Genomic DNA, 23,167 nt, shown 5'->3' with positions numbered 1-23,167 from the left:
ACATCAAAATGATAGTTCATAGTCGAGTATGAATTGCAATAAGTTCATTATTACTCAGCGTATAATCCCCCGCAAACATGGGCATTAAGTGATGGAATACGTATGAACAGCTGTCACAATAACGAAATTACAGTATGTTGTAGTAATGATATGCATTTTCAGTTTATTTTGATGGATGGCACTCGCCAATCTGCGTCTATCAGTGCTAAAATAACCGATATAGAATTAAAGAATTTATAGAAGTCTATGTTCAATGTGCATGCTTTTGCATTAGCTGGATGGTGAGATCCAGAGGTAGGCTAGCTAGTAGCTACCTATGAATTTTCGTTATAAGTAGCCTACTCTAGTGTTTTCATGCGGCTCCATAAGCACTCTGAAGTTTGAAATGCGGTTCGGACATCCAAAATGACTGGGAACCGCTGAATTAGATCAGTGTTATGAATGAATGGTTTTGACTGGGGAAAACTCATCAAAATAGTATTACCTTGAAATTAGTGTTGCATCATCATTTTGTAGTTGTACTCACTTGTACTTTATATATTTAGTGGTTTTAGCATCGGGTGCACACCGCTATCTTGACATCACTGATACGCCCAGGACGTATGTTGATCTTTTGGGAGATCCAACCCTTGCCTGCCAGCCTTGTTACTATTCAACCAACCGCTGCTTTTCAATATCGAAGGTCTGTGTTTGTTTCGCCGATGTTTTGGAAGAATGCTCACGGCTGTGTCAAAATCTCTTTTCAGAACGAGTCGAACATATCTGACAAGTGCTTGATAATCAATTCAATCATCGGAGAGAATGTCAAAGTTGAAGAGGGTACTTTTATCGCGCATTCACATCTTGAGGTTTGCTTATTTTGTATTACATTTTTGGTTTACCGGCCTCAAAGTTTTATCCTGTGCAGACAATTAAGTTAATATCCTGACTTGTGAGAATGACTTCCCTGTTTAGTGAGAGTCTGATATATTGTAGTGTGGGATTTACAATATAAAGAATCCAAATCCATGATAAGTATAAGCTCTTATGTACACATAAACCGTAAACCTTTAGAGTGAAAAATGTACTGGGATGAACCAATATTTTAAAAGCTTGTCAGTGCTTGTTAGTGAAGCGGAGAATAACACATTCCAACAATACTATGATACGTCAAGGAGATATCATGATCACATTTGTTGTAGGCAGGGCTCTACACACCAATTTGGGAATGGTGCATTTGGTGCTTAGTAAAACAGTAGTTGAATAGATTCATGTCAAGTGTTGATTGATGATATCTGAATTTCTTTCTACTGCTTTTGCAGGTTAGATTCATTTGTTTTACAAAGCTCATGGGACTCTATGAAAAAATCACACATTTAACAATCTGGGATCGCGATTGGCTAGGCTATACAAAATTCCAGGGGCTACTCATAGGTAGGGCTGGGCACAATGATTCGAGTACTCGAATCTGAATCGAGTATTAATTTTAATGATTCGAGTCGAGTAGTAAAAGACGAATTTTTCGAGTACTAAAATTATACGATCCTCGCAGCTGAAAGTTAATTTACGAACGAGAGTTATAGTTTTGATACTATTTTCCAATGAGGAAGCCTTGAAATCTTGATTGGCCGTATCACAGCATACGAGACATAGTACAAAGCTAGGAACGTTACTGGAAATAACACATTTCCGAAGTCATGATCATCCCACAACATTGTCAAGAAGTGCAATGAAATCGGGAGGGTCGAAAAAATACCAAAGTATCTTGAATGTGACGGATAAGGCGCATTATGTTCTTCGTGGTGGTATAAATGGTACATATTTGAACTTTGACATAGTACACTTGGTTGTGACGTCATAATGAGTGATGCTCGAATACTCGACTCGACTCGAAGCATTTTACGTGATTCAGAATCGAATCACCCAGGTACTCGATTTTGCCCAGCCCTACTCATAGGTCCGGGGGAAACATTTAGCACTGCGACATGCGAGATCACACATGTTCTTGGAAACACAAAGCCATATATCATATTTATTAGTAGCCAACTTCATTGTCTTATAATACATGAAACACAACCCATATCTGGGACAATGAAAAAATAAACTGTTTTTAATAGGGTTTCTGAAATTTATGTATTTCATTGATTGTGAAATTTTTCTGACAATCCGAAATTCTGTATTATATCTATCATGTCCAGGGGAGTTTTGTAGTTGGACGGAACTCTGTTATTATCGGCATTGACAAAGCATCGACCAGAGATATTTCAAGGAATATTCCAGAAAATAGTTTCGTCATAGGTATGTGGCTTAATATATCTTTCAGACATTTTAGTAATCTAGCAATTTATTTGCTCTGCCGAGTTATTTTGTCTTTCGATTTCTCACGCTCTTACAGCAACAATTTTCCAAATCAAAGCAGTTGGGTTATATTACAACATACCGGGGCTGTTCCCAAGTCAGAAGGTTCCGAGTCGCAAGTCAATTTTTCTTTTATTGTTTTGACTCGAGTTAAGTAAAGTCAGTCATTTTCAATTCATCACAGATTCAAGTCCAAGTCGGCGAGCAGAGGGTCGATTCCGAGTCATAGTGGTTGTAACTTGAGTCTGAGTCCAAGTAATTGTGGTCACTATTCACTTTCATTTGTGTGCCTTGGAGTCGACTTTTATCAAAATGCACCAGTCAAGGCTGTGTCAACAAAAAGAGATTGTGTACCTTCTAAAAATAGTACACAATCTCGTTTTCGAAATTTCATGCTGGTGACGTCGTATTTTGTGATACGATTGTTGATATACTATGTTCTTTTCCATTCTCTTAACTAGTTGCTGACGATTACCCCTGACGAGTGTCAGCCGAAAATATTCGGGTTCATTTCAATATGAATATGCTATTCAATTTTGGAAGTTTCTAGTCACATTTTCAAGAGCCAGTACTAATAGACGAAATACTAATTGTCTAGTAACTTGGCCATTCTTCGAAATTACAATGAAATGTCGGCCCTGGCCGTCCAAGTCTCGAGTCATATGACTTCCGAGTCATGCTCAATGGCTTGAGAACATGTCGAGTCACACAGATTGACTCAAGTCGAGTCATTTTCCCCATTTTGAGTCATTATTCCCCGGCAACATACGTTGTGAATATATCTAAAACTTCTTGAAAATACTGCAGTAATTCTTAACTGGCACAAATGTTGGATGGTTTTGAAATTATCTGCATCTTTTATCGGTTCATCTTGATATTTGATGTAACAGGTTGTAATATAACTGTTGCCGGTGCTGGAAAAAAGAAAGTGTTTTGCACACTATGGAATGTCGACAAGACAAGTGTAAGTTTTCACTATTTTTTATGGCCAGAGAACGAATAGTAAGTTTGCTTTGATCCAGTTCTCAGATAATAGCAGTAGCATTCTTGGTGACGATAAAGACCAACAAATTCTGTCAGCAACTGGTAGAAAGAAGCTTTTGCACTTGGCTTCACAAAATGTGCATTTGGCTCTCAGCAGATGGTATGTATTGACTTAATAATCGATTGTTACTGTGGTCATCATTAGTTTGTTTTGTATATGAAAAATCATACAACAAAACATATTCAAATAACTATCGCCGTATTTTTCATTTAAAGCTAGTAGTGTGCATTCCGGATATAATTGCCATGAAATGTTGCAATTAAAATACGTAGGATACCAGGTAAGGTATTTGACAACATTTACCCGTTAACATATGCCTGCAACTGCAAGGAAAGGGAAAGTATTTCACACTGACCTTGAGACTATTTGTAGCTTCATTTCGCTACCCAGTATGTGACTCTTGGCGTCATTTTGGCACATCAGAAATCTGCGGCATAGGCATCCAAGCTCCGTTCTGAGTGCTCAGGATTTATGCCATGCCTACCAGGGAGGCGGGTGGTACGTTCGATAACGCAAGTGCACGGGTATTCCTGTGACAGCAATACAATCTGGAGTCGGTCACAAAGAATGTATTGCAGAATCACAGTATGCATTCAGTGGGAAAAAGACTACAAAAGTAGGGTTGGGACTTCGGGATCAAATTTGAAATCCCGGGATCGGGATTTCCCAGGATTTTCGCTCATCAATCCCGGGATTACTGCTCCTCAATCCCGGGATTAGAAAAGTAGTAAAATACACATACAAGTTACACAAATAACATTTAGTCCTTGTGATATTGAATTGACGCAAAACATAAGAGCATCAAGAGTATCATCGTTTAGATCAGGGGTCCCAAACTCCAATTTACTCGCGGGCCAATTTCGTAGTCTTTGATGATAATATGTATTTCCCAGTACGCCTTTTTTGTCGAACCTTGCAGATTGGCATTCCATACACATTGTGAAAATATAATACACTATTGTAATATTCACGGTTGCCACGAAAAAGTCATATTTTTCAATATTTTTTTAAAAATATTGTTGTGCTTGGCATAATTTGGCGACATAGGGAGTTGTATAGACAGTTAGAAACCATGCAAGACGACAAATGCATCGTGTCATCGTAAAAGCTGTCGCATTATAATTTAGCAGCTAGTAGACGTTTGATGTGTGATAGCGATTCAGGTTTTTGGAGTGGTTTCAAAATGAAATTTCAAGTTCTCAAATCCGAAATCTGAAATTTTCGAGTTTATTATTGTCGAATGCTTGAAAAGTCAAAACACCGACGTGGGCCGCAAAAACAGTTCTGGCAGGCTGCGTGTTTGAGACCACTGTTCTGGACAATCAGTCGACTTTGTGACACTGCTTTATTACCAAAATTAGAGATATGGCGCTACATAAGCCTTGGTAGATGCTGTTCACAAATCCCAGGATTTCATTGGGACCAATCCCGGGGTCGGGATTGCTTCAAATCCCGGGATCGGGATTCCCCGGGGTCCCAATGCTATACAAAACCGGTTTAGTTTTCAAATTTTATTTCATATTGATGTGGCCTTATGCTTGTATGCTCAAGTTCCAAATTTCCGATATCAAGAAACTCTTTTCTTTGCATAAGAGAAAAATTCTAGTTTTTGGCCACAGACCGTTTTGATCCACTCATCTTCAAACTATCAGACTCCTAATTAACGGTAGGCCACATAAAATAACCTGTCTTGCCACCTTTGGCTGGACAAGAGTATGACATCCCTGGCTCTAGAGTTAATAAATTTGGTAATACAATACAAATATATGGTTTGCTGCGATTTTGTAACCCTACACTGCACGCTCGTTGAAATGTATGATATGCAGTATAAAAAGTGTCGAAGTTGAAAGCGACAGGCAGTGGGAACATGCAAGACTGCAATAGTTGATGTATCATGCATTGTCAAATGGACTTGGCCAAAACATTTTTGTTCTAGCTATCAGAACACTGTACTGAAAGATACGAAAACTATGATCACGTTGAAGCTGTATCCAGTACTACATGCGAGACACGTTGTCGGTCTGAACGATTGTTTGCAACTGCTAGACGAAAAGATCTCAGGTAGCATTTAGATATCTTTATTTCGACATCAATGTAGTCCATCTATCATTAGTTGCTGACAATTAACCCCAGACTAGTGTCACCTGGACATATTCGAGTTTATTTCAAAAGGAATTCATTATACAATTGTATATATTCAAGTTCTTTACCTCCAAGAATCTCTTCAAATCGTTGAGATTATTTCCACCATCTCAATTTTAACACGCTATTGATAATAACTTGCAATTTTCTGTTTCAAGACGGAGATTTACAGAAGTGGCGGGAATCGTGGAGAATGTCGCTGCATGATATACTTGAAAATACGGATTACGAATCAGAATTTCGGTATCGGCGTAATCTATCGATCATGGTAACGTAAACACTTGAATTGAAAAAACGTTTGAATTTTATTTCATTTTTTTGTCATAGTGTGTTGAAAATCCTATGAAATGGATGTCTGCTCATTTGATGGTAACTAATCTTCAATTAAATGTTACTGGTCAATGGTACATTGCTCTCCATTGCTCTCTCCAATATGGCTCCTCCCTTGACCAAAAAGGGGTCCCTGGGCTTGTATCAGGAGTTGTGCCGGAGGTGAAGACATGCACAAAGGCACGTTCTAAGACAAAGCCTTTCAAACGTATTTCACATTTTTAACTGGGCTCTGAAAGGCAATAGCAGAAGTCACACTGGTTTACAATACATATTCATTATAAATGTAGCCGAAAATATTCTTAATTCGCCGTAATAATTCGAAATTTCATGTCGGTGATGTCTTATTTTGTGTTACTATTGTTTATATATGATGTTCTTTCCAATTCTCTACTAGTTGCGGACAATTAATCCTGACGAGTGTCAGTCAAAAATATATAGGTTCATTTAATATTAACATAGTATTCAAATTAATATTGAAGTTCTGTACTTCCAACGTTATTTTTATAATTTTAATGTTTTAGTTTCGTATGAAAATGATATTTTAATGGTTTTGTCCTTTTGACACTGTTGTTGATGCTCAGTTAATTTTGGGCATCAGTAATCTATCGCGATGCATTAGATGTGTAATGTGCTGGATTTTTGTTATTGTGACCCAACAAAAATTGACGGTTTCCCGAAGGCGATTAGTGCAAGGACTCCTCGGGTTATTAAAGGCGCTAGCATTATAGTATTAGGTCGGGCCTACATGAAACAATAATAATGTTATTATTACATTTTATTCACCGAGAGCTTTCGAACTGACCGTTCCATTATTTTTCAGGTGTGCTGCGAGAAGCTGAAATGTTTCCTCACCAGCAATCGGGTTGCTGATTTGAAACCCCTATACGTTGTTGCTGTCGCGTCAAAGAAACATGATATGATTTTGTCGGCGTTGGATGAAGGTGCGATTAATTGTTTCAATAGGCTATTGCTTCCTTTCCATGAATGCTCATAAAAAATCGGTCTGCAGGCTATAAAGGTTCGGAAGCGCTGTGTTATAGTCATATTGATACTTCTGAAATAAATCATTTGGATGAACACCAACTTAACATCCGGCTGGGCACCAATGTAAGGGGGCAGTTGGACTGGTTGGGGGGTCGTTGACGATTGCGCATGTTAATTTCTCACCTTTATTTGCTTTTGTAATTTAACAATCATTTGTAATTAGGCCTTCTCAAACAACCAGTTGTTGGTTCCGTTAGTTTGGTTGTAGCCGAGACGCGACTTCATTTGTATTGTGTTTACTGTGGCTCTGAGTTTGAACTTGACCATTTTTATTGAACTGGCGAAAAAGCGTTTCAATCGTTACCACGTAATCCTTTTAGACAAGACTTCTGCGCCTATAAATTGGCATCAGAAAATTTGAACTGACACGGAGAAGCAGTCAGGATTAATTGGAACTGAAAATTGCGGCAGTTATTATACACAGACAACTAGAAAGTTGAAAAATTTAAATATTGGTTTGATTGTGGCGAATGCCTTGAAATTTCAAGACTCTTAATATCTCGATATAATTTGGTCACATCAAAAATGTATTTTGTGTTCAAGAGTTGGAGTACACAACATGTCCACCAGGCTTCATACAAGGAAATCACATGTGTTTCAGAAAATACACAAGCATATGATGTTCATCGCTCGTATTTGAGACAAAATTGTGAATTCCTTCAATCACTTCAAATTATTTCAGCCGCCCTGCAGTGTATCTCCGACGGCAAGCCACATTTATGTGCCAGAGTCTTCAGCTGCATCGCAGAAGTTCTGGCAATGACGGCGGGTTCCGAAGCCGGGCTGAGAAGCGGGCCTGCCGCTAATAGAGAATGGAAGGATTCGCTTTTGTTACTCAACAACCAACGGTTTTCAGGTGAGGTTTTCGGTGCTGATGTCAGATGTGGGATTGTTCTGAACCAGAATATGTTAATGCAAATCTTCCTGTGTCTTACCCTTACTTTTGCTAATTTCATGCAAACCGAAATCATTGCGGCGTCACTCTATTTTCCAATCGGGAGTTATTTCATACTTGCCCAGCATCGGATTTATTGGGCATATTGTGGCAAATTTGAAGGTCAATCAAATAATCACGTAAGATGTGGTTGTTTGTATAACGTGCAAATAGATTAGCCATGCCAAACATATTGCCCATGGTCCGAATTCGGACCGCCAAACAGTTGCATGTGGCCTTCACATTGTTGAGTATATGAAACAATTGATCAACTTAATTGATCAAAATTTATGTCAATCAACATTTTATTTCAATCGATTCCAGTGTTGATCAATGAATGTTTTGATAGAATTAATCCATTGTGGTACACAATGAGATTATGTAAACTTCAAGTGTAGGCTTGATGCTCTTATAGCATCAAGTCAAGGTTTCGAGTTATCATTATACCGGTACCACTGATAACACTGCTGTGGCTTACATTTGATCGGTAAAGTCTGCATCTGACCTGAGACCAAAACTCAGTTTGACATTCCCAAAATAGATATTGTTTGATTTGTCTTGTAGCTTGCATTATTCAATGTTCCTGAATTAAGGTTCAGAAGATTTTAGAAATATAACCAAACTCCTTTCGGTCATTTCCAGGGTTGTGACCGAGTCATCCAGTTCCGACTTTTATAGTTTTGACTAAGTCCAAGTCAGCGAGCAACTAGTCAAGTCCGAGTCATAGTATCAAAAGACTCGAGTCCAAGTCATGGGGCTTACGTTTTAGTATCGAGTTAAAGTGTGATTCAACTCACTTCTGTGAAACTTTCGGGTGATATCGAAGGCCTTGGATTCATAATATACTGATTTTATTAGCTCTATACATGTTTATTCAAACATATAGAAGACAGCATCATTTCCTTGTATTTTCTCAAGACGGCGTAGTGGCTTTGTCAAAAGTGCGACAGAAGTGGATGTCCAACGCCGATTCCCTCATACGTTCTGCGCGTCACTATGAAAGAGCCAGTCAAATTTTCATTCGATTTGCCTCCGCATCAGTTTCTACATATATCAGGTTGGTGCGTTGTCCGTACACTTTTGTTATTGGAACATAGTGGTTCTCAAACTATGGCATACATACATACCACTACTGGTACTTGAGAGCTTTTTATGGCGGAGATAATAAAGTTGGATTAGCGAAAAAGTTGATTATCGCGTTCGTCAGGATTTATCAAGCCAGGATTAAGGAAACCGGTTGATCGCAGCGCATAAAGTCAGTGGTAATCTCATGATTTAACAAACCGGAACACTGCGTACCATTCCTACGCACAAATATCTTTGATAATGACAGTGCCGATTGTCTCCTAGGTTATGGCTTCACTGAGCAATTAACGAATTATGTACCCACCATTGCAGAGCGATATCAATATTCTATAATCCGATACTTAGCTGTATCGTACTAATTGAACACGACTTTCATATCCCGATGAAGATAATTCTACCTTACAGTGATAGTATCGTTATCAGCAGGCTGCTGTTTCATTCAACAAATTGACAACTGACAGCCAATAACGCGTTTTTGCATTATGATGCAACAGATAACGCCACTTGATTAGAAACTCAGGACACCTCGACTAACCATCGAGCGTAACCTTTTCCAACTTTATGCGTCACGATTAACAGTGTTTAATCACCCGATTAGCATTCTTCCGGATCAGCCAACTTCATAATCTCCGCCTAAAATGCGTCCCGATTAGCAGCTTTAAATCACATGATTAGCATTGTCCTGGATCAGCCAACTTTATTATCTCCGTCCTTAAGGAGACTAGCAACTCAGCAGCGCTATCTCGCGAAGGGCTACCCCAATCGGAATAAAATTTTTACAGCAGCTAGGTGTAGCAATGAGCATTGTAAAGAAAATAGCAGAAATTGTAGCCCACAGAATTTGGATTCGACAAGAGAAGTAGTGCTCCGACACGTGAAACACCGTACCTCAAAATTGTGATCCTCCATTTTGGATCTAACGTCTGTTGAAAGTACCAGAACTGCATGTTTCTAAAATTTGAAGGACTATGTGCAATTCGTCTTGGAGAATTTTGTTTTGAAATGTCAAAATTCAATATTTTTGTTCAAAAGTTTGCTGTGAAGTTCTGTAACTCGGGCCATGGTATAGGCCTACCTAGGCCCCCAAAAAACTAGGAAAATATAGATGTTTATGTTTGCTTTTCAAAGAGCCATTCAAAAGTTTGCTGTGAAGTTCTGTAACTCGGGCCATGGTATACCTAGCCCCCCAAAAAACTAGGAAATATAGATCTTGGTGCTTGCTTTTCAAAGAACCATGAGTGAGTAATTTACGACGAAAGTTTTGCACAAATTTTTCGGTTTCTGAGGAAGTGATTTAACGAAATTTTACGATGGAGAAAAAGGCTGTTGACTATTTTCTCAGTAAAAAAGTACTAACGGTATGCCCGATAAAATAAAAATTTTGCAATTATTACTTATTTTTGGATGACTTAAAAACCGAAGTACCATGTTAATATTTCCAAACAAAGTTACACGATGAGTGACATTTAATTGTATTTACTCTACAATTTGCTGGCCTTCGCAGTAGCTGAAACTGCTGCAAATATGCGATTGCTAAGATTGTATAAGGAACGGATGTACCTATCAAATTATATTGTGTTTTCTTATTGCTATTCATATGTGTCATGGTATTTAATAACACCAATACCTAATAAATATTAGTGCATTTGAATAAAACAAATCTTCAGGAGCCAGGTGGTTTATCAGTGCAGTACAAACGAATTAGTGGTACGCGACAAATGCCACTTTGTTGTGCAGGACACTGAAGACCGCGGTTTTAGAACAAGACACGTGGCTTCTGTGTGAGAGTCCAGCGAGAATTGACCTATCCGGTGGCTGGTCTGATACTCCGCCTGTGTGTTATGAGAACGGCGGGGCTGTGCTGAATATGGCGATTCGGATTGGTGAGTATTTTTCTTGCTGTCAAGTCGGGATTGGTAAACTCTGCCGAAGGGTATTCTAAATAACTGCATTAACTACTGTTCAAATCTCTCAAGCTATTAAGTTTGCTTGATTAATCTGACTCGTGAGTAACAAAGAGTCTTTTACTTTTTTAAGCACTCGCCTATGATTACTCTCCAGTCTCCATAGCTATTACAGTATTACCTCTTCCTATTTATCAGTTTTAGATGTCGATAGTACATATTTCGTGTGGGCATTCAGTTTGAGATGAATTGTGGTTCTAATTATTAGTAAACAAGCCAATTCTGTACGTTAATTCATGAAACAATGATTGCACACTAAAACAATTTGGACTAAATCTCATCAGCGGCAAACGTCTCTAATAGAATGAATAGCCTAACGGTCAATTTTATTGTCTTTGTTTTGCAGTTATTGTGAGCATTTTCCCCTTTTAAATTCAGAACTACTTTTGAATCCTGTTTAATCTTCTATGCTTGAAATACGTTTGGCATGCTTCAGATTTGCTTCCCCATTACACGCAAATCTACTTGGTCTTCATGTTGGTATTTTGGACAATTGTCGATATTGTATTGGAATTCATGTAGGAATAACAGTATAAGACAATTATGTCAGTTTGTGGACACCCAAGCTGAAAGATGATAAAAGTCCAATTGCCCAACTTTTAATCACAGTCGTCTACCAGTTCGATAAAAACAGTCCAGTTATTTTAATACTATAACAGTACACTGTAACCTGTACCTCATGCCATTGTTGTTATAATGTACATACATCTTAACTAGCTGATGCTTGCAATAACAAATTACTCCTATCAGAAGAAACCGGTACAAATTGCACAGATTACTAGCACTGCAATAACTGTCTTGTTGTAGTTGCAGGGCCGTGTTTGCTTGGTTACAGCGGGCTGTTGGTAAATTGACTGCTCCGCTAAATATACCAAACTATAACACAACCATCTTACCTGCCACTACTATGCTGTTTATGTAGAAATTCGCATCATATCTACTCTTATACCATTAATGTTCTCTTTTTCTCTGCGAAGATGGGAAGAAACCAATCGGCGCAAGGGTGCGAAGAATTTCAGACCCTGTCATCAAGTTTTCAGCATTAGATTCCATGAGCAGCATTTCTCATCCGTCCATAATATGGGATCGTGTGGACCAATTTCACAATTACTGCCGGCCGCAAGCGCAAGGTTAGGAATGACACTGCTGTCTATAACCGTGCTACCCAATTCGAGTCACAACTAGGGCTGGGCAAAATCGAGTACCTGAGTGATTCGATTCTGAATCACATATTATGCTTCGAGTCGAGTATTCGAGTATCACTCATTATGACGTCACAACAACATGCATTATGTTAAAGTTCAAATATGTACCTTTTATGCCACTACAAAGAACATAACGCATGTTAATCCATCACATTAAAGATACTTTGTTATTTTTTCAACCATAACGATTTCATTGCACTTCTGGACAATGTTGCAGGTTGATCATGACTTCGGAAATGTGTTATTTCCAGTAACGTTCGTAGCTTTGTGCTATGTCTCGTATGCTGCGACACGGCCAATCAAGGTTTCAGGCTTCCTCAGTGGAAAATAGTGTCAAAACTGTAATTCCCGTTAGTAAATTAACTTTCAGTTGCGAGGAGCGTATAATTTCAGTACTCAAAAAAATTGTGTTTTACTACTCGACTCGAATCATCCAAATTAATACTCGATTCAGATTCGAGTACTCGAATCATTATGCCCAGCCCTAGTCACAACCAAGCATCATTTCCCACGGTTTTCTCCAAGCGGCGATACAAAATTTCCTAATGGACTCACCAATTTCCAATCACTTCATTTGTTCAACCCAGCACTGGACAAACGACTGCTTGTGCGTCATACTTGGCTTGTTATTCCAAAATTGCTAACTGTGATTCGTGTGAACCTATAGGACAGCTTTTTGATTGCCCATTACTAAAAATCGATTTTTGTTGACAGGTGCTCTGGTGAAAGCCTGCTTTGTCTTGACCGAAATCGTGTCCTTGAACTCGTCAAAGTCGTTGAAAAACCAGTTGCTAGCATTGCTGGGGTGAGATAGACTATTCCTTATTTGTGGCATGGAGCAAATCACTATCTGTGACTACCTGGCTGGGCAGAATGATCTGAGTATCCGAATAAAGTAGGCTATCCTTATTTTGTCACAACATTGCATTCTATTCATGCACCCTCAAATGTTATATGAGATAGCAATACTTGTATTTGTATAGTTCTGCTGATATGCCAGATAATTGGTACTGGTCATCAATGTTCCCTCTAATTTTTCACGAGTCTGCGCAAATACGCCAACTCACTGCGCAGGCCCTTGGACAACAGTGCGCAACCAGCCCCCCATAGGGTGATAAACCGAACTTCTGGGGGACTTCGCCCCCAGACCCCCTTCAGGCTACACGCTTTTCACCGCTACTAATCATCTATGTCTGGTCTTCGTTTAGTGGGCGTTCCGACTAAACGCGCGAAGCGCGAAAATTTTCTATAATTCATGATAAAATCGGTCAATATCATCGGGAATTGCATATATTGCTATCAATTTTAATCCTGTCTCTGCTCACGTAATCACATTTACAGGTAAAGCTGATCGAGTGAGATGTGTTGGAAAAGGTAGGACCCCTAAAGATAATTAAACATATTCGGGCGTACCCGTTGGTATAATGACTTCCTTACACCATGCTATTTCGTTACCTCCTATCTGCTATGTCAAAAGACATTGAAATCTGCACATAAGTCACTTTGATTCCACTGCGACGATATGGTGACATACTATGGATTACTAGAGGACAGACATACACGCACGAGAACGCACTTGAAATCAATACATGCGATCGATGTAGGCCTATCGCGTTAAAACACTGATGTGACGTCTTAATACCGGCAATGCACTCATTACTATCAAGACATACAGTCAGATACAATGATACGAATATTCAAGTCTGATTGAAGCAAGAACAAGATCAGCGTATGACCTTATCGACAGAAGATACCCGTTCAAACGAATCGAATAAAATCACAAATTTGTGCTGCTGAGAAGCTGATCTAATGCAACGCCCTACAGTTGCTGCAGTTGCTATAGTTCCTGCATTTCCCGATCAACGTTTGCAAAGGGATGGATTTTTCAACAATATTGGTGCTTGTACTTGCAATCTTGCATATTCTGCATATTATCCAATATCACCATACGTGATCAGATTCGCCTGATGGAAGTGATGACTTCGAAAATTCGCGGCATGTAATTGTACAGTAAATCTTACACATTATTCATGCCACGCGGAGAAGACTATTCGTTAGTTTATCGCAGTTAACTTCGAGCTAGCCCATTGTTATTTATAACTTTGTTAAACCATGTTATTTCGCCATTCCCACAAAGGATTGCGCTATTGATATGATATCAGTATCGCTCACGCGTACGATACCATAGTAAAAGAGAAATCTCTTTCGTGAGTCTCACACGATTGCAAATTCTCATTGCTTCGCGGAGCGCAATATTTGCCTTTTCGGGCCCCACTTGTAGGCCTACCTCGGTTTCAGACTTCAGCGATAGCACTATTTACCCCTGACAATGTTCCCTCTCATTTTTCTCGAGTCTGAGCGCCTGCGCGGGGCCTTGGACAAGAGTGCGCAACGATTAAAAAAAAGTCATCACTTCGGATTTTTTGTGCGCAGCCTAGATTTTCTTTGCGCAGAGACCGTTTCAGCACTGCGCATTTGCGCACGTGCGCAGCTTAGAGGGAACATTGCTGGTCATCCAGGCGCGTATCCAGAGTGCGAAAAAGGGGGGGTGTTTGCGTCGGCTATTATGATGTCATCATGACGATGACTCATCTCCACACCATGGCAAATATTTACGATATATTATAGTTTCATAATAAAAAGAGATTTGCGGTGAGTGGGAGATGTACGAATACGATACAGACATTGCCTGAAAGTCGCGTCTAATTTACGGTATGATCGAAAGAAATTCGTAAATGCTCACATTTAGTCATGAGCCGGCTAACGCCGCCCGTCTCCAAGCGCTTAGTTCCGGCCAGAGCTGCGCGATTTTGTCAGGTTTTGACAATATTATTCACACGGCCGGTAGTATAGCAGCGGACGAACAAGCTCGGAATAGGGCAGTAGCATAAACGAGAACGATCGCGATCGCCACAGAGAGGTGTGGTGGGAACAGTGTACGTCGTACACGAATGTGTGCTTTTCGATGGCGTTACTAGCCGTACGGCTGAGCGTGTAGTACGCGCGAAGATAATTAGACGTTAATTGCAAGCACGCAAGTCAGTCAATTAATACAGAGTACACACTGGGATAATAACTTGATCGACGGAGAAAATTGTCAGCCGATATAATTAGGTTAACTTTACTACTAGGCCTACTCAATTCTCCCGTTCAGCGACAACATAGGCCTGTATTTGGACGACAGCAAGCCACCTAACAATCGGGAACGCGGATCGCTAGGGTTGTATTTTGAAATGTGAATGTCAATCGTAGGCCATTTCTCCCCAATAATCGCGAAGACAATGTGGATTTGAGAACAGCATTGTCGTACTGGTGCCGCCGTGTCTGCGTCTCGCTGATCAATCAACACGCCGTGCAATTCCTAATTAGTATTTCAAGGCGAGCAGGTGCAGCGAATTCGCGAGCGATGTTGATTGCCGACAACTCCGTCTTTGCAATTACGTATCGCGTCGGCCAATTAGATTAGATTTTCCTAAAATGCGTCTCTCGTTTTAGCAAAGCGAGAGAGAAATCGAAGAAGAAAGTTTAGAACGTCAGCAACTGCCACAGCTGAAATGTAGCTGAACAAGCGCAGAATTCGTATGGAATTAGCGAAATATAATGACTTATTTTATCCTTTCGACTAATTCGGCGGATAATTCCAATATTTTGTAGGGGTTTTAGTCCCCTTAAATAACATTAAGACGCCATATTCGCCTTCTCATACGTAAAAACGAATATGTTAAACTAATAAATTAGCAAATATTAGAGGCGATATTTGACATCAAATTTTAGGATTTTGAAAGGGGGTGGTTCCGACCCCAAACCCCCCCAACCCCCCCCCCCCCCCCCGCTGGATACGCCACTGTGGTCATCTCATGTTGATGTTCATATAAAAGACTTTCTCACTTCTATTTGACCAGCATCTAACGTCGCTTGGAGCACGACAATTCGGGAAAATATAATTACTGATATAATGTCGGAGTCAATCTGAAATTTTAATGTATTTCTACCAATTGCCATTTTCTATTTTCATAGATGCGGAGGACTAGAGATTCAGACCTGGTCCAATCTTCCACGCGGATCGGGCATGGGGACAAGCAGTATTCTCGCCGGTGTGTATGTCAGCAGATTTGCGATGGTCTGCTTTCTGCGCTAGCTCTTGGATCATTCTGTTTGTTCTAGGATTATGACAAAATCTCACTTCCACCTGAAGTATTGATTGTTTTCAAAGTTTGGAATGGTGTTAGGCACCAAGTATCGTGGTTCCCAACCTGGGGTCCACGACCCCTGTCTGTGTTATGAGTGCGATATAATATGACAGCATCGAATCTTCATCACAGGGACAATCATCATGGCTCTATTTCATGCCGTTGGAAAAGCAGTTGATACCCATTCCGTGATACATGCTGTTGTCATGGTAGAACAAATGCTCACTACTGGCGGTGGCTGGCAGGATCAAGTCGGAGGTATTTTCTACTTAACAAGCAGAAGTGATTGACCTGAAACCGTAGCGACGTCTGTGCTATTTCAGGTTTGATTGGTGGGGTGAAAATTTGCTCTTCCGAGGCCAAACTGCCATTGGAGATTAAAGTGGAATCTATTGGTGAGTGTCATTGCTACTAATATCGGACTGAGGTTATTTTGTACAAAGGCACACTATTATGGCATACAGGTAGTAAGCCATGACACACGCAATGCTGTTACAGTATAGCTATCTACGTATGCATGGTTTATGGAAACAAGAGCATATGGTACTGTCGGTCGAACTTGCAAGACTCAAGTCATAAATGACAAGAAACATGAACTTCAACAGCAGTGATGGCATGGTTAACTAAAAAAAGGTCAAGCCCAACCGATTTTACATGGGATCGAGTTTTTCAGGAGTCTAGTTGGAAAAATTACCTTTTTTTAGTCAACCCTATAATATTTCAAGTAAAAAATTTCAAATCACCCGTTTTCTCATCCGCTATTATAGCTTTTGTGACTAAAAGTGTCCTCTTTGTAGGATATCAAAATATGATAACCCTACAAGTAGCCTAAGTCAACTTCATCCAGTTTTATTCAAGCCAAAACAGAAGAATTTCGGACAGTTGGGAAGCTAATCATACTTCAGGTTTATTCAAACGGCCAAATCTCTATGACAGGGATTTTTAACCTGGGATGTGTGTACTAGTTTCAAGGGGTTCACAAAAAGCCCTTGTCGAAACTACAACTATAAAACTAATTGTCATTTATAAGATCTGTCTTTAGTTTATCTCATTTTCACTACAGGTCAGGTCACACTAGCCACACAGACGAAAAACACTAATAATAGCACTCCAACTGGTAATCAGGCCGTAATGAGGTCAATTTTTCAGCTCTCGGTTTACTAAATTGCTCACAAAAATCACCCAAAAAGATTTAGGTTGCGACCTTTTACTCCCATGACATGGCAATCCTAATCCATATTCCATCCATTGTTATGAATTTTGAACCTTATAATTACAGATGGGGTTAGCTTGTAAGATATCCTTACAGCTGGAACACGTAGTGGTACTAGTCGCGTCATTACGTATGTGAAATGGTATAATAATAATATCATAAAAATCTGGTAGTTTTTTTTCTGTTGTACAGATGATTGATGTGGCAAAAATTGTTTTGCAGATGTTTCTGACGAATTCCTGGATTTCGTGGACGAACATATGAAAATGATTTACACTGGAAAGACGAGACTCGCTAGGAATGTGTTGCAGGTAGCGTTACTGATCCCTGTACCGCTGGCATATAGGTGACGGTCAAAATGCTTCCACTAGTCAAGTAGTATGGATACGGATATGCCATATCAGTTAGGGAAAGCCAATATAGTGTGCAGTAAATGCAGAGAATGCCAATATGTCCAGTTGTTTACGCTACTGATGTAGAAGTAGGCAACAGTTAGTTATCAAGTGGCAAAATTCATTAAAAGCGGATGTAGAGAACCAATTTACTGAAATTTGAAGAGGCTCTTAGACGAACAGTCTACAATTTAATACTATATTCATACTGAAATAACCCGAATATTGTAAGAGGACGTTCGTCAGCAACTAGCAGAGAATTCAAAAGAACTTTGTATATCAACAAAGGGGAAAATTACTTTAGAATTCTGAGGTTCTTTCAATATGAATATATTACTCAATTGAAGACAGAAGTTTACACAAGAGATCGATTGAGAAGTGACGTGACAGACTTATGTTGCTGGATCGTGGAAATTTTGAACCGTTACCGACACCATGAAAAGAGAGAGAGTTCATACGGTTTCATCAACAAAAGCGCTTGAATATTCGCAGAATAATTTTACTTGGACAACAACAAAACTTGTTAACCGGTTATCGGATTTCAAAGGAAGTACTTGCTTAGCAGTACCATGTTACCACGGCGTTGGGTAACGATTATCATACCATATGCTAGCTACGGAATGTTTTGCCGTATATACCCTGGTGGTGACAACCATTGCAATATCGAACCCTTGATTCTAAATACCATGCAAAACTGTTTCCTTGACTTTGTTTCCGATGTTTGATGTAGCAACATATTTGTTCATTTTTTTCAGGAGGTATTGAGAAATTGGTATGCCAAGAAGTCTGAAATTATCTCCAATTGTGATGCTCTCGTCGAGAATGCGTTTCAATGCCGGGATGCTTTTGTCAATGGTAGGAATTCTCCTTTTTTTGTCGATCTTATCAAACTCATAAAATCACATGACTTTTCGAAAACTTTCATTAGCCACATTGATTTTACTGACTCAATCTCGTGTCTAATTCTACCAGTTGTCGGATATGCATCCGTGATTCATAGAACTTTCATGCTACCGGTATATCATAGTGTGACAATATAGTGATAATAACCAGAGTTGTAACCAAGTCACAACGAGTCACAATTTCATTCTACTTCAGATAGTTTTGACTTGATTCAAGTCGATTCATTTTCAATGCACAACTGAGTCAAGTCCAAGTCAGTGTTCAAAGGTTCGAGTCCGAGTCATAGCATTGTGACTCGAGTCGGAGTCCAGGTCATTGTGTTCACTGTTCATTTTCGAGGTCAATCCTCGAATAACTATTTACAACTCTGCTTGGTGATGTATCGCATTCAGAACATGCTAAATTTTCTCACTTTACTAAGTTCCTGGCCTTTTTTAAAAACACCAACAGATAGATGGAATAATAATAATGCGTATGACACTTCATATCAATGTACTTTTAAAGCTTTGTTCAAACTCATGTCAATACTTGTGCCTGATTAGCATCAAATAGTTCCTCTCTTATTATTCATCTCAGGTGACAGTTTGGCTCTTGGTCGTTGCATCACTGCTTACAGGAAGCAAAAAAAGATAATGGCTCGGGGCTCTGAACCGCAGTACTGCGTCAGGATTATGGAAAAGTTAGAATCCAGAGTGTTGGGTCAACTTTTAGCCGGCGCTGGTGGGGGCGGATTTTGTTTTGCCCTGTTCAAGGATCCGATCGGAAACGACGAGCTTACTAACCTCCTTGAGCAGATCGAGGTATTGTGGCCACATTGATTTACCTGTGTGAAACACTTCCAATTTATGTTTGATATGCCATTCCAAACAAGTCCTGTATTATTATTATTATTATAAGACACTATAAGCTTTATTTACTGGCGGGATTTTTTACTGATATTTCAGAGCAATGTAGGTGCTCTGGCACCTTGTCATGGTCTTATTATCCCAATGTATTTGACATGAAGGACATGAATACCATTTTCTAGATATCACAACGTATTATGGAACCCTCATAATAATTACACAACAGAACATTCTATCGTATTGCCAAGTATTAAGGAAGCGATTCTCTCATCTTGCTAGACTCATTTATAACCATGAACATTTCCAATATGGTGTCTGTATTGAGTAATATCGGTGGACTGAACATCTCACAAACCTCAGAACAGGACTTTATTTGAATGTTAAATTTTCAGGGACAAACTAAGCCTATTATTATGATTAGTTATTGTCACTGCTACACAGACTCTGACAAGTCCCTTTTAAACTTGCATCATTTAACGTTATTTCGAAATCATTGCAGTCAGACTTGAAAGAATTCTTACAAACTCCCAAGCCAAATTTTTTCACTGATTTCTCTACCGTCTTGAAAGTGGAGCGTGAGCATGTATATCGAATAAACAGGTCTGCAGGATAAGAAAAACCCACTTTTTGCAACTCTGCTCGTGTGATATAGAATGGCTCACATTCATGATATCGTAATTTTCCTCAACTCAAGCAGTTTCTGACCCTATTTTTCAAGAATCAGGACTGATAGACGAAATGCCCATAATGTGGTGACTTTACTATTCCTCCAATTTCCAATGAAATGTCATCTTCTTGGCTATTTCCGGAACGTAAACCAGTACTTCGTATGACCCTTGCCGTGATTTTGTTACTCTATTCGCTATCACACATTTCATTTTATTCAGGGAATATCAGACGTTGGAGTGTTCAATGCCACCATCGACAGAGTTGGCGTAACGCTGTACAAGGAGCTTGCTAGTTCGTGACACTCCCAATATTTGTTCCTTTTCATTTCCCGTATCACTGATACGTCCAGTTACTGCTAATATCTGGTAGATTCATCCTTTCATAGTTCCATACATTTTGTCCTCTACCGCATGTTGATCGATTTATTCACCACAACTTGCCATAATTTGCCATCTGTGGTGAGCCCTAATGACTCGTTTATCCAGAAAGTTTGTATTAGTAGTAACTCTTGGAGGTACAGAATTTAGCATACAATTGAATAGTACATACATATTGAAATGAACCCGAATATTTTCGGCTGACACTCTTCAGGGATAATCGTCAGAAACTAGTAGAGAATGGAAAGAACAGAAATCGTGTCACCAAATATGACGTCACTGGCATGAATTTTTGAATAATCGAATTTGAATAATGATAATTGTGCATGTGCAATGTAAAATGCCTCTTTTGCCTTCAGTCTGCTGAACAGACATTAAAAGACGGTGATTTCGATCGGCAATTTTCTATACTTTTTCACTGCGTCCATCAATCATTGTAGAAGTAGCAAATGGGTGTATCCTATTATGGCCATAGGTGGGGCTTGTAAATGAAACATGCAATTCCATATGTGTGACGTGTATTGTAGTGAGTGCAGTGCAACCGCCAAGTTTCCAACATTTTTCATATTGATCAACGCTGTTGGTTTTGATGCACTGGTTTCCACTTGCACCTGTCGACTGACTTGCCAAAACTCCCCAGTTACTTTCAGAGGTGGTCAGTAACGAAGTACTTCTACTTTTTGAAGTACTTGAAGTAGATTTTGCCTACTCACACTACTTTTTAAGTAGTTATGATTTTACAATACTTCTACTTCTACTTGACAGTTTTCAGTTTTGTAGGCAGAAATAGGTGTAGAATACCTACTTACTTACTTACTTGTGAACCACCACTCCTACTTCTACTTGAGTAGAAATTTCGGCGTTACTTCTACTTCTACTTGAGTAGCGACGATGACCACCTCTGGCTACTTTGTATTATTCCTCATTATGCTTATGCTCAGCGCATTTACGTTGGCGTCCTTTAACTATAATCTGTATAGGACTAATAATAATTAGTGCCAATCTTTATTTCTTTCTGCGTCGTTCCTATTATAACAAGTGTTGGTGATCTGTTCAACGTATTCGGCACGCCTTTCTTAGTGATTCTGATTTTGGAGATGAAATAGATTAGATTCGAATTGCACGTTCATCGAGGTTACATTCGAGGTGCATTTATTTCCAGAATGTTACCCAGACTAAAGTTGGTTAGTCTGAACTCTTTTTGACACCGAGTTGCAACAACTGGTTGGTGTCTGATGAAAAGATTACTCCAAGACCCACTTTTCTTTATATCGCTATCTTGTGGTGTTTCGAACTTATGACAATAAATCACTCACTGAAAAACTGAATGATGTGTATTCAATTCATATTCGTATTTATGCAGCAGCTGGTTTTTTGCACAGCGCATATTTGTATTAAAATGAATAGACTTGACGTATATTCGTATTAAATCATACGCCTTATTAAGCTGACAGATTGAAGTATGTTACGCCTAGATGACTATCGTCAGCCCATCCTGCACGGGGTCAAAGTTGTCATATGAGGTGCTCTTTTCGTCGCTAGCCGGATGTAGGCTATGCGCATGATTTTAATGGCGATGGAATATAAACTTTCACAGCCTGGACGAGATCCCGGCATAGTTTTTAACATTCGCGAAAAGAAGACTTGCCGATGGAACACACTCAATTAAGGGTATAGTGGCGAATTAAATGGAATTCTTTAACATCAAGATATGCGTCGATCGTTGATTTAACCCAAGTGGGCTCGGCGTAAGCATTGTTATGTTGATCAAAATTGGATATTTTCATCCATTTTGCGTAGGAGATCTTCTTTGTTTGCACTACGTATGTAGCGGATGGGTTTGTAGAATAGGCCGACTTCCATTGATATCGCACGCTCTCACCCGTTACCGCAGTGGCGTAGCAGCCACTTGACGGTTCTGGCTCTGCGGCAGGCTCCAAGGGGGTAGTGCGGAGCGGATCGACAAATTCTCTGGTCCGGCTCCGATCCGGTTGTGCAATTCTCTGGTCCGGCTCCGGCCGCATCCGGAAAAGTACTGATCCGGTTCCGGCCAATAATGAAAAAGTCCGGCCAGAAATCCGGCCCTACTCGGTACGGAGGTTCCGTGAATTGATAAATACGCCTCGTTTATGTTCACACTGGCTTGGTGGTTATTTACGTGTGGTTGGTTGGTAGTTATATAGTTATAAAAGTCATGCTTATCCATAAAGATTGTGGCCGGATCAAAAAAGTAGTGATCCGGCTCCGATCCGGTCCGGTCAAAATTGTAAAAATCCGGCCGGATATCCAATCCGGCTCCGGTCAATGATCCGCACTACAAGGGGGCGGCAACATGAGGCTGCACAGTGAGAGAGAGATGGTATTCTATTTCACCTGCAAAATTGAGATGCTTTGACGAAGGATATACGGATTTTATAATAAGGTCATCCAGTCTGCACCCGTTTTTTTCTTATCCTCCGTGATTGCTGAGCGCCTAGCGGGATAACCG

The 23,167-nt window shown here is 39.7% G+C and overlaps 1 protein-coding gene across 1 annotated transcript in view; it reads left to right on the top strand.

The window, feature by feature from the left end:
- LOC145439424 (L-fucose kinase-like) overlaps positions 1 to 22,007 on the top strand; it is a 38,958-nt gene extending 16,951 nt beyond the window's left edge. Inside the window, exons 11-30 of the mRNA XM_080316905.1 lie at positions 546 to 682; positions 747 to 848; positions 2,178 to 2,277; positions 3,228 to 3,301; positions 3,360 to 3,481; positions 5,319 to 5,443; positions 5,683 to 5,792; positions 6,678 to 6,798; positions 7,584 to 7,757; positions 8,754 to 8,892; positions 10,659 to 10,804; positions 11,863 to 12,015; positions 12,805 to 12,895; positions 16,108 to 16,184; positions 16,413 to 16,538; positions 16,604 to 16,675; positions 17,716 to 17,804; positions 18,641 to 18,740; positions 19,365 to 19,588; positions 20,521 to 22,007. Coding sequence (XP_080173031.1) covers positions 546 to 682; positions 747 to 848; positions 2,178 to 2,277; positions 3,228 to 3,301; positions 3,360 to 3,481; positions 5,319 to 5,443; positions 5,683 to 5,792; positions 6,678 to 6,798; positions 7,584 to 7,757; positions 8,754 to 8,892; positions 10,659 to 10,804; positions 11,863 to 12,015; positions 12,805 to 12,895; positions 16,108 to 16,184; positions 16,413 to 16,538; positions 16,604 to 16,675; positions 17,716 to 17,804; positions 18,641 to 18,740; positions 19,365 to 19,588; positions 20,521 to 20,601 — 2,363 coding nt within the window. The 3' untranslated portion in view covers positions 20,602 to 22,007. The remainder of the gene's footprint in view (positions 1 to 545; positions 683 to 746; positions 849 to 2,177; positions 2,278 to 3,227; positions 3,302 to 3,359; positions 3,482 to 5,318; positions 5,444 to 5,682; positions 5,793 to 6,677; positions 6,799 to 7,583; positions 7,758 to 8,753; positions 8,893 to 10,658; positions 10,805 to 11,862; positions 12,016 to 12,804; positions 12,896 to 16,107; positions 16,185 to 16,412; positions 16,539 to 16,603; positions 16,676 to 17,715; positions 17,805 to 18,640; positions 18,741 to 19,364; positions 19,589 to 20,520) is intronic.
- Positions 22,008 to 23,167: the final 1,160 nt, after the last annotated feature.

This window comes from Botryllus schlosseri, chromosome 5, assembly GCF_051294905.1.
Source record: "Botryllus schlosseri isolate E-star chromosome 5, Bs_hap1, whole genome shotgun sequence".
Lineage (NCBI taxonomy): Eukaryota > Metazoa > Chordata > Ascidiacea > Stolidobranchia > Styelidae > Botryllus > Botryllus schlosseri.
The sequence above is the reverse complement of the archived record's forward strand: the minus strand, read 5'-3'. Positions and strand labels throughout refer to the sequence as shown.